Consider the following 11,914-nt stretch of genomic DNA (forward strand, 5'->3'; position numbering starts at 1 on the left):
GGGTCACCACTTCAGTTCACCTCCCTCCATCTTACCCTAACCCTAGCATCCCCTTCTGTCACCCTCTACATTTGTATAGAAATATAGAAAATTAAAAGCATTTCTAAATCCTGACAAATGATTTTAAATACAGCTTAGTCCAAAAAACTAAATGTGTGAATGTTTAGCGTTTCTGTAGAGTCACTCTAATCTGTAATCCACATGTTTTTGAGACTGCACTTAAGTTTTCTATATATTTGTGTGTTTTTTTTAATGGTTCATTAATGTGAATGTGCACTCGTTTTAAAAAAATTTTTCAAAAAAGATACATGCCAAGATTTATACCGTTAACAAAAAGTAAGCAGAAAAATAAAATGATGTGGGAACAAACGTTTTAGTTTCATCCATCCACCTGTGGCTGTAGATCTTGAGATGGAGTACATCATCTACCAATCAGAGGGCTGTTGGTTTGACAGCTCTCCCACTCTGCAGGTTAGTTGATGTTAAAAGTGCTTTGGTGTAGAAAAAGCCTGTGTGTGAATGAGGCTTGCAGTAAGATAACGCTTTGAGTGCTCAAATAGAGCAGAAAAGCATTACATAAGTACCGGCTCATTTACCATCTTCTTAACCGCTCATCCAATTTTAAGGTTGCAGGACAGCTGGAGAAAAATCCACAAAATCATAGCAGCTTAAATCACCAGTGGGAAAATATTTTTTTTTAATTTCACTTAATTTTATATATTTTCAATGCCCTGTGTAGCATAACATAATAACTATTTCTAGGCCTCCAAGGCATGCATATTGGAGCTTGGGGGGGGGGGGGGGGGGGGTAAAGTGCTTCACGGATACTGATAACTTGTAATACAATGACACAGGGTCTGTACCCTGATGTAGCAGGCAATGTGAAAATGCTCATCTTTTAGCCCAGCATGCAACCAAAGGTGCTGAATCCGCTGTGAGCCCTAAACCGCCGTCTGTGAGCCCCGCTGCTGCTACCCGGAAATATTACAAGGGCCGGAAAGGACCAATGTTAAGGGAGCACACGTCACTCACTTTTACCCAAAAATATTATCACCGAGCATCCTAATTTTTCTCGGCCGCCGAAACATCAAGCAAAAGCTCACTGACAGCGCAACATGTCGTAATCAAATGGCGAGGAGGCGGCTGCGGTACCCGTCGGCGTCGATTTCTTGGGGGGAACTGTGCAAGCGTTCACCCAGCTCAGCATCAGTGAAAATGGCTCTGGCTAACGACTGGAAAACAGCACGCAGAAATGGAAGCGGACGATAGCTAGCTAGGCGGTTAGAAGAAGGCGTGACAGGCCTCATCCGTCTGCAACTGTGCCCTGCAACTGGATGCGTAGGTAAACATTTGCCGATTATAGGTTACGCAGATGTATATGCTAACGCTAGCATCACAGTGTTAACGGCAGTCGGCGTGCCTGTATTTTTGTGGTTTAAAATGACGGCTAACATTAGCGGTCGGTCGGTTATGTGGTTTTGTAGACTGCGTGTGTGTGGCAGCAAACAGCTAAACACGCCGAGCCAGTGTAAAATACGATGCTAAGGAGAACCGTGAAGTTTTGCATGCAAGCGCTTCCAATGTTTTCTCTCTGTGTGTGTGTGTGTTTTTTTTTTCTTCTTCCCCGCACTTTCCTCCAAATGTTAGCCAATACTATTTCAGGATGCCACCTCAAGTGCATCCGTTATAACTGGCGCCTGTAACGGACTGCTAATGTTTACACTGTACAGCGTCACTGTGTTAATTTGAGCATTTTCTGCCCTTCTTTACAGGATTGCCGAGGTGCATTATAAAATGAGAGGCAGTCAAATGTGCGATAGATTATCTTCCTCATCTGCCCGGGGAGCTCACTCCCCTCTAGCTTCATCGCATCAATTAGAGGAAACGGTAAGATTTTTTTAAGAGGTGAGCAAAGTGAGTGAATCTGCCGTAGACAGTTCATGTTAAGCCATCCAAGTATTCGAATAAATTGGAACAACTTCATACTATTTTTTTTATTGCAACGTCCATTTATGCCTACTTGTTTTAATAAGCCATGCAGATTGTGCCCATGCTTGTTGGTAGTGGAGGTTAGATTGGTTTAAGTTTATTGCTGCCCGAGGCACAAGAAAATCACATAAAGCGTAAAGAAGTAAAAATAAAAGTGCTAATAAGAAATATATGTATGTATCTGCAGATCAGCCACCCTGTTGATCTGTATTAAGGTACTATACACCTACTGTTGCTGTGTAATTACATCCATCATACCTGCTCAGGTAATTGATCATTACTATTAATCTTTTTAAAAACATTCCTTATGTATATTATAACCTGCTCATGGACCTTTAAGATTAAAACTAACATTTGAATTGTGTGATAATTGACACAATAACATTAAAATATCTAAGTCAGCATTGTTGGTTTTGTACATTTTGGGGCTAAAACGTGCATGACTTATTGCCAAATTTGAATGAAAATTTTATTTTTTTGCAAGGCAGTTTTATTTGCATTTAAATGATGGAATAGTTTAATGTTGGAAAGTGAAGTCTTGATAATTGGCTAACAGGCTCCCATGTGTCTAATGATTCAAGTTATACAGAAACTTATCTTTAAAAGGATTCTTAAGAGTGAATAACCTCATTAAATTAATTTGTATCTAATTTGCATCTTTGAAGTTTCTCTTATCACAAGGATTGAGTTCTACTGAAAACCCTGAAACCTTCTGAAATGCAGCCATGAGAACAAGAGCGATTTAATGAGTCGTACTAGTCCTGTGAAAAACTAAGTACACCCTTACTGTATCCATAGGAATTAAGAGGGTAAGAAGCTGTAAAAGCAGACATTTTGGCAGTTTTCTGGTCTGTCATTCAGGTGTGTGTTTACACATTGCCTGGTGGAAAACAAACACAGAGTATCAGCACAGACACCTCATACCAGCTGTCACGCACAGTGGTGAAGGGTTGAAGATTTGGGTTTGTTTTTCATGTACAAAACTTGGAGACCTTGCAGCCATTCAGTTGATGAACTCCTCCTCTGTATACCAAAGTATTCTAGAGTCACACGTGAGGCCACCTGTCCTTGGCTGAAATTGGGTCTTGCAGCACGATGATGATCCCAAGCACACCAGCTTAAAAAGGAAGGAATCAAGGGGTTGCAATTAGGGCTGCCACAAACGATTATTTTGATAGTCGACTAGTCACCGATTATTTTTGCGATTAGTCGACTATTAAACATTTATTTTGTGACCCAGAAAGAATAATAAGAGTAATATTAAAACTAACTAGCTGCCGCCATTGATGGAAACTGAGCAAGGCCACGCTATAAATTCTGGGATAGGTTGGGCTACGAAGTATACACCGACCCATCCTTCAAATCTGGGGAAATGAAGGGCGCATTTGTCAGCCGCATTTGTTGGAGTCTTCGAATTTGTACAGTCTTCGTCGTGTCGCTGTAACGTAATTGGCCTACAAATGCGGGCACAGGAGGATGCAGTTCCTAAATTTGGACACAGCTACGTTACCGGACACTGCGTCTTCTTCTTCGGGGTTTAATGGCAGCTGGCATCCTAGTACATGCAGTGCTGCCATCTTCTGTTTCAGTCTGTTATTACACTCTTAAATCCTACTACTTATTCCTGCGTCTTTTGGAATCTTACAAAGCTTCAAACGACGCGTCAGTGATTTTGATAGCCGACATAATCGTGACTAGTCGACTAATCGTGGCAGCCCTAGTTGCAATTGCCCAAAGTCCAGAGCTCAACATGATTGAAATGCTGTGGCACAACTTCAAGAGAGCTGTGCTTAAATGAATGCCCACAAACCTTAAATAAACCGAAGCCATATTGTAATAAAGATTGTGCTGAAATTTCTCCACAATAATGTGAGAGACTGATGAGCGCATACTGATGATTACTTAAAGTTATTACTGTTAAAGGTGGCACCACAAGCTACTGAATCATGTTGTGTACTCAGTTTTACATTTGACTGTACGTTTACAATAAACGCCGTCTCGTGTTTTCTTGCACTATGTAAAAGAGATTGCAATGCGAAAACTGTTACTGAAGTTGTAAATTCTTACAGAACACATGGTAAAATATAGCAAGAAGTGGCTAGTGTCTAAGTAGTGTAGGTTAAAAGTAATGCAAAATGTCTTTCTTGTTTCACCACTGGTGGAGAGAAGTCACTTTACTCAAGTAGTCAGTAAAAATAACATATAATCCGTGTCATGTAAGGCTTTAAGAAGTCAAAACAACCAGTTTTTACACACAGACACACCTGCTCTTAACCAGAACCAAGAAATCTGCTGTGTGATGTGGTTTTTCGTGGAACACTGCCACATGTCTCTCTCTCTCTCTACATCTTCCTGAGTAACTGTTGTTATTAGAGAGACGCAAATGCTGCATTCATAATGTAAAACACACGAGATTCTTCACAAACTGCTGCAGCATGTTAGGGTTAAAGGGTTAGATAAAAATCTGGCTAGTTTCATACCGTGCACCTGTAAGCATAGACACTAAAAATGCTTAAAAAATAACTTTGTCTTCTGTAGCAATTATGAGTCTAATAATAAAGGAATTGGCCTTTATGCAGCAATTCTAGTTGTGCTGCAGTCCACAAGAACTACATACCGGTAAGTCATTACAAATTGTAAAATGTTTAATGTATTTAATAGTTTGCTCAGTAGCTGTGAAATGCTAAGCTTGATTTGTTAATTGATTCTTTTCCTAATACCAGTAGAAACCTTCACTTTTCCAGCCTAACAGCAGTAGTTGTATATTGGTCACATCTCAACTAAATGTTTCCATTTATAAGAAGTATTCACTTTAGGTATAAATGCCATATTTATTAAAAGTAAAGGCTACTTAAAGTCAGGTTGGTGGGTTGTGTCATCCTCACTATAGTCTGTGTATTGCTGCAGTTTAATTTGAGGCTGAGATTTAAGCATGTACAAATTCACCTCAATAAATTAAAGGACTGTTATAGAAGGGGCATAAGTGAATTTTAAATACATTTATAGACTGTGTAGTAATGCTATGACTTTCACTCCTGTTTGATTTTGTGTTTTCAGCTGTAGGAACTTCTTGGCTGAACACCGATGAGGAATCTTGCTTAGGTGAAGGAGCGCAGTAAAGGAAACAAGAAGTCGTCATTTGAACTGCTTCTCAATAAAAACTATTCTAAGCAAGTTTTAAAATTAGGTGGATCTTATCTACCTGCCAAAAGACACGTTTTACCGTCTGATCATCAGATTGTCGTCTCGGCTACCCCTCTCAGTTTGGAAGTAGTGCGTGGGCAGTGGATGATCAACAGAGAGTAGCAGCACCAGACCTAAACAATCTGGAGAGACGAACTTTTAGTTTTAAGCTATCATTTAAGTATTTCTTGAAAAAGAAGTCGTAGGTTAGTTTCACCCTTAGGGTTAAGTTTGTCTTTCACCAGTCAGTGGTGGGATCATTTTCGCCGCCCCTAGTGCTGGAGGTTTGGCACCTGCATCCCCATGTGCCAGTGAGTGGGAAATGTTCCAATTTGGAAAATACAATCTGGACATTATAGAGATGTTAAGTGGGCACCAGGCCCACCAATTCAAAGGCCTTGGTTTAGATCGGCAACTACAGCATCAGCAGCAAGTGCAGCTTCACCAGCATCAACTCCAGCAGCAGCAGCAGCAGCAGGCTGAGTCCCCTGGAGCTCTTCTGTCTGGACTTGGCTTGGGCCCCCTGCAGGGGTCTAGAGGTAACGCCTTTTCTGATTCTGCCTCCATTTTTGCCAAGATGAGTGCCCCTCCTCCCCCACCTTTACAACAACAGCCTTCCTCATCTCAGAGCTCTCGTTCAAAGTCAAGCAAGATGAGCAGCAGCAGCTCAAGCCATTCTTCAGGCTATCCACAGTTCCTGCGCTCTTTCCACCCGTCTGAGGCAGCACTAGCACAGGAGCAGTTACACCCAGGTGTAGGCCGCTTTGAGCACTTTGCTGGGGGAAGTAGCAGTAGTGGGAGCGCTGGGGGATTAGGAGGATTAGTAACATCAGCACCTCCACCCCCCCCTCCTCTGCATCCCGGCCTCTCTGTCCCCCAGGCATCACCTGGCCCCTCCTCTTCTTCTCCTTCCCCTTCAACCTCTGTGGCAACCTCTAATAACCCTTCTAGCAGCAGTGCAGTCAGCTCATTGGGACACCAGTTGGTTGGGGCCCAGTCTGATGCACGGAGCCTTCATCAACAGTTTAGTTGCATGTTAGCCGCTAATCAGTATTTTCTTTCTGGGGTGCCTGCTAATGCTAGTTTAGAACAGTTTCTTGTTCAACAGGGAACTCATAACCATTTAGGCATTGGCTTAAGTCAGACAGGCGGGGAGCCTAGTACTAGCCTTGCTCCGCCTCCTGCTTTGCACTCTTCTCACACTCATGGCCACTCTACTCCCCAGCCACAGCAGACTCCACAGCAACCACCCCAGCAGCACCAGCTTCCACCGCACACCCTTTCTCATCCTCACTCTCATTCTCATCCTCATCACCCTCTCCACCCAGGCTCTCAGCCCTCATCGCTGGGCGGCTTTGACTTCCAGGGCATTCCTGTACTATCGTCAAATCAGATAGCTTCTCTGATGCAGCAGGAAGCAGGTTTGCCCCTACCTTTGCCGCTTCATTTATCTTTGTCTAAGGATGACGGTAAAGGGGAAAGCAGCGGAGGTGGAAGTAGTAATAGCAGCAGCAGTAGCAGTAGGAGGAAGAAAGCTATGGCCGGCTATTTGCCACAGAGAAAATCTGACAACAGTAGTAGCAGTAGCAACCATGGGCACAGTAGCCACAGTGGTAATCCCAGCACTAGTAGTAACGGGGGGCTAAATCATGGTCAGCCGCCAGCTTTAATTGGGAGCGGGGTGGGTATGTCAAACATGGGTGGAGAACCGTCATCCCTGCTTGCCTCATCATCTTCATCCTCATCAGTAGTTTCTTCTTCCTCCTCCTCTGCTCCGTCTTCCACTGCTGCCTCAGTACTGGTTACTAATGATTCTCACCTTTCTAAATCTGATAACCAGAGCTCAATGCAACCCAACACCACAGAGTCTGACACAGAGCCAGTTTATAGCTGTGGAGAGTGTGGCAAAAGCTTCCCTCAACTTTCAAGCCTTCGCAGGCATATGCGCATGCATGAGCCAACCGCAGCAGGTACTAGCAATACTGCCACTACTGGCCCAAACCCTGTTCACATAAAAACACAGTCTGATCCAAGCCTTCCCCATTCGACCCAAGAACCTCCCCAACCCTCTTCCAATTCTTGTTCTAGCCCAAACAAAATATTTCATTGCCCTGATTGTGGCAAAGGCTTTAAGAAAAAAGGGCATCTCCTGCAACATGGTGTTATACACTCGTCAGCCCGCCCATATGGCTGCTCCACCTGCTCTCGGGCTTTTAATCGTAGAGAGTCACTGACACGGCATGAGAAGATACATGAGGAAAAGCCATTCCGATGTCCCGCCTGTGGTCGTGCCTTCCGTGAGAGCACCTCTCTACTCAACCATGCTGCCTCAGGCACCTGCGGCAAGCCAGGTAGGGGACCCAAACAACGGGGCAGCAAGACAGGAACTGATGGTGAGGACAGAGTCGAGGGAGGGGGTGGAGGAGGTAATGGAGGAGGGGGAACTTATCAAAGCAATAGAGGGGTTATTTATGGGAAAACTGAGGAAGAGGATGGTGTAATCATTGTGAGGGAAGGAGAACCAAAATCAGGTTTAGGATGTGATGGTCTGTTTCATTCTGGAAGGGGAGGGAATTCAAATGACAGGGACAGAGCAGATGGTAAATACCCCACTGACTACTCTCGGAATCGTTACACAGGCTACCATGATGACCACCGTTCTCAAGGTAATCCATCTCCATGCTACTCTGGTGCCTCCCCATGTGGAAGTGGGATGGCGGGCCCAGCTCTGAGAAAGGCACCCCTGGCGCCAACACTGCATCCACATTCACAGACCCACAACCAGCACCACCATCCGCAGCAACAGCCCCACCTGCCCCTCTCTTCTCTACTGGATGACTCAGAAGATGATGTCACTAGCTCTGTGAATAATGCAATCTCTGCTATAACAGCAGCTAGTAACAGTGGAAATAGAGGGGATGACAGGGGAGACATCATAGGAGGTCTGCTAGGTGGTCTTGGTTTAGGACCTCTGGGCTCACCTTCATCCACATCTGGTATGGATAAGAATTTCAGAGGTGGTGGGAGTCAAGAGGCTATGACCAGCAACCCGCAGAATCCTACTGCCAAACCAAAACGTCCCCGCAAACCAAGAGCTAAGAAAGATCCTGCAGCTGGCGGACAGCCCCCCAAACGTAGGCAGTACACCCCCAGAATGGGCCCCAGTGGGCTCCCACGCACTCACCTCTGTAGTGTCTGTGGTAAGGGATTTGCACGCCGCGAGACCCTGCGCAGGCACGATCGCATCCACACAGGAGAGAAGCCCCATCACTGCACTGTTTGTGGGAAGTATTTCAGAGAAGCTTTCCACCTCAGCAAGCATCAAACAGTCCACTCCGGGGCAAAGAATTACAAATGCAGCATCTGTGGGAAAGAGTTTGGTTACTCCCAGAGCCTCAGGAGGCACAGTAAACTCCACCAGAAAGGGGAGATGGAAGAGGTGCCCACCACACCGGCTCCAGAGAACCTTAACAGCTTTAACCCAAATCCTCAATGTAGCGTGGCCCAAGACCGGAGCCAGAACCAAGCACCAAGCACCTCCTCCTATTATCCCTACTCCCAAGACGTCAAGCCTCAAGACACCAACCCCCAGCCGCAGCCTCCTCCCCCACCCCAACCACAGCCCCCGCCGCCACCTCGACTCTACACCTGCGCTATATGCTGGAAGTCGTTCCGTCACCACTTTCACTTGACTGCCCATCACCAGACGGTCCATGAAGGTGGGGGTGAAAAGCTCTTCTGCTGTGAGGTGTGTGGGAAGGCGTTTGCTTACTCTAACAGCCTCACTCGACACAAGCAGTCTCAGCATGGCATGACCCGCCCTGAACAGTCTAACCCACAAGAAAGCAACAGTGGGTCTGGAGACAACCGAGGTGGGAGTGATGTTAATCAGTCAACCTCTGAGAGTGAGGCTGCCACGAATGCACTGCTTCAGATGGCACCTTCCAACGAAGGCCACGGAGGGCAAAGTCTAAGTGTTGTCACTCATAGCCACCAACAAGCACCCCCACAGCCACCAGTTGGTTATTCTCCCCTCTTTTATGATGCTGCAGCTACTCAGTCTTCTGCCTCTGCGGCACCAGCTTACTCTCAGCCACTTCCTCCCAACTCTACAGTCATGCCCCCGCAACACCCGCATTCTCCAGCCGGAGTTAAAGGAGAACACATATATCCAGCTGGATCCCGTAGCCGAACTCTTCACACCACGGCCCCGTTCCAGCCCCTCACGGAACTGCCCTCCACTGAACATCATCATCTGCATCACCATCATCATCACTCCCACCATCATCCCCATCATCAGTCAGGCACCCAGCCCCACCAAACCCTCGACTGCGACGTCCAGTCGTCACACGATGACATGAGACGACACAAGAAGAAGAAAAAAAAGTCCAACAGGAGAGATTGGAAGGGAAATAAATGGGAATCTCAAGATTTAGTCAGATTTGATGAAATCAAACGAAAGAGAAAGATCAGTTGTACAATAAGAGGGCAGTTGAATAAAAAACAAGGCTCTCTTCGTTTGACAATTAGGCGAGGAGGAGGATCAGGTGGTGGTGGGTATAAGCTTGTCAACACTGGTGGAATGAAAGTGCAGATCCTGTCATCTCTCAAAGTTCCTGTGAAACGTTTTGGCTGTCCAATATGCCCCAATTCTGTGTTTTCCCGTAAAGCGGGGCTGCTTGTCCACATGGCAGTTAAACACCCACAAAAAGCCTTGAGCACTCAGGAGCGACTTAGGTGCAGTGTGTGTGGGAAGCAGTCTTACAGGCCTTTGGCAGTCTTCATTCATCGGGCTTCCCACCGTGCCAGAGGGACTTTCTCCTGCCGACGCTGCTCAGCTCGCTTTTGGAACGCTACCCTTCTTCACAGGCACAAAGTGTCCTGCCGCCGCAGGGCTAAAGGACTGCAGAGGGGAGATGCTAAGAGGCTGAAGCTTTCAAAAAGACCGGGAGAAAGACAGACCCGTGAGGGTCATGAGGAGATGCCATTCCTACAGGGACCATACAGATACTGAGCTTCCTGGTTTCTGAAGAGAGTGGCATACAAGAGGGATGTTTCAGTTCTAAAATAGGAAGTGAGAGAAAAAAAAGGGACTTGAAAAGGCATCTGCTGCCTTAAGGAAAATTTGCCTCGTGTCTCTGTTGCATCTACTCTGCTGACTATTAGAATGAGTGTGTTAACAACTACTGTAGAGTGTCCTATAAAATATCTCCAGAAATTCTTCCAGATTATGTTGGAAGGTGTTTTCAAAGACGTGACTGTTTCCATAGGATCATTAATTAACCCCTTAAGTGCATTGACACTATGCTTGGCTGACACTGTGCAGTTACTAGAGCAGTTTAGGTGAAATGACCTGCTAATGTATCTCTTACCCATAACTAGAAGCCCCGCTACACCTCTTGCTGTATGATAAACGTCTCTGCTGTGTATTTTGTCTTGTTGTTGTTCAATTAGAGGCTCTGAGGATTTTTTAAAAATGTAAAGTGCATTTATTAGGAGTAGGGACACGGGGACAAAGACCTTTGTTGATAGTTTGTCAGTGCATGTTTGTTCTCTGGTCAAGTTTTTTGCTGAGGTTGTGAAATCACTCCTACAGTATGTGATGGTTTATTCAGTATATCCCCAGAAGTTTGTAGTGTAAACCTGATTTGAAAGTTGCTCTATATTCCCTAGTGATTTAATCACACATAGATAAAATGTCAACGTTGCTGGTAATTAGCATTACAAGGACCCCTCTCCTGCCAAAATGACGAAAAACTTACAAGAAGCCTTGCTTATGATGTTCACTTTACTTCATTTATTTGAGATCTTCCTAGCTTTTATACCAAGAGATTGAAAACAGGTTAAACAAGTGGACTGTAACACATGTTTATCTCATGTTATTTGTATGCTCTTTTTAGCAGTGATTATTTCTACAGTACTTCACGGTGTGTTAAAACAAGGACCTATCATGATAGAAACAAATGTAATATTCCATGTATTTATGTGTGTAACCCAATCAGTCTTCATGCCAATCTTATACTTACCCCTTCTACCTTTTTACTTTTTGCTGAGCTGCAATCATATTCTTACTGTTAAGCCTTGTTTTTTTTTCTTTTAAAGAAAAATAAGTTCAAAATACATCTTGTCACTTTATTCACACATATGAAATGTTCATACCCCTGTCAAGCCTTGTTTTTTTTCTTCTTCTAAAGAAAAATAATAGTTTTAGTAGATTTCTATCACATTATTTACTGAGAAGTCAGTAGTTGATTATATTTCAGCAATGAATAAACCTTAAGTGTAATTATTTGTTTTCCTTTCATTTCTGATTCAGAGTTACTCACTGCAATATCCAGGAAATGGTAAAAACTGCTAGTTATCGAACATGAGCGAGTTGTTTCTGAAAGGGCATGTAAAGTGCATTTATGACTTGATGTGAAAGTCAAGGATGACGTTCACATGAATCTTTGGATTAAGTGGTTATCAGCATGTAGGTACACTAATAAAGCTCATTGAAGTGCTTAGACTTACTAATGTTATCAGCCAAGTTCCTCCAGGATGAAGAATGTTTTTTACTGATCAAAGCTTGCACATATGACTGTTGTGGGGAGAAAAAAACAAAAAGAAAACTCACTTCTGGCTCCACAAGATGGCAGTAAGCAACTCATTTATGGTGTGCTCTTGGCCTGGTGGGGATGAGTGTGGCAGTCACATGGATTTTACAGCGATAGGGGGTGGACTGGAGACGCTGGTGCTGTGT

At 44.5% G+C, this 11,914-nt stretch overlaps 1 protein-coding gene across 7 annotated transcripts; it reads left to right on the top strand.

The window, feature by feature from the left end:
- The first annotated feature begins 868 nt into the window (after positions 1-868).
- Positions 869-11,461, top strand: LOC113032716 (zinc finger protein 384). 7 transcript variants are annotated; one of them, XM_026185764.1, is made up of 4 exons: positions 869-1,342; positions 1,773-2,255; positions 4,569-4,608; positions 5,047-11,461. In XM_026185764.1, exon 4 carries the CDS (start codon positions 5,495-5,497, stop codon positions 10,184-10,186), a length of 4,692 nt encoding a protein of 1,563 aa, XP_026041549.1. In that variant the 5' UTR covers positions 869-1,342; positions 1,773-2,255; positions 4,569-4,608; positions 5,047-5,494; the 3' UTR covers positions 10,187-11,461. The 7 variants fall into 7 exon arrangements, with proteins under 7 accessions (XP_026041549.1, XP_026041550.1, XP_026041551.1 ...); XM_026185765.1 differs by lacking the exon at positions 4,569-4,608 and having other exon boundaries at positions 1,773-1,887; positions 2,177-2,255; XM_026185769.1 differs by lacking the exon at positions 4,569-4,608 and having other exon boundaries at positions 870-1,342; positions 5,047-7,523; positions 7,812-11,461.
- Positions 11,462-11,914: the final 453 nt, after the last annotated feature.

This window comes from Astatotilapia calliptera, chromosome 11 (genome assembly GCF_900246225.1).
Source record: "Astatotilapia calliptera chromosome 11, fAstCal1.2, whole genome shotgun sequence".
In the NCBI taxonomy this organism is placed as follows: Eukaryota; Metazoa; Chordata; class Actinopteri; order Cichliformes; family Cichlidae; genus Astatotilapia; species Astatotilapia calliptera.

Bases quoted from the DNA above. Each gene is read 5' to 3' on its own strand.
- LOC113032716 (XM_026185764.1), top strand. From the start codon at position 5,495: ATGTTCCAATTTGGAAAATACAATCTGGACATTATAGAGATGTTAAGT.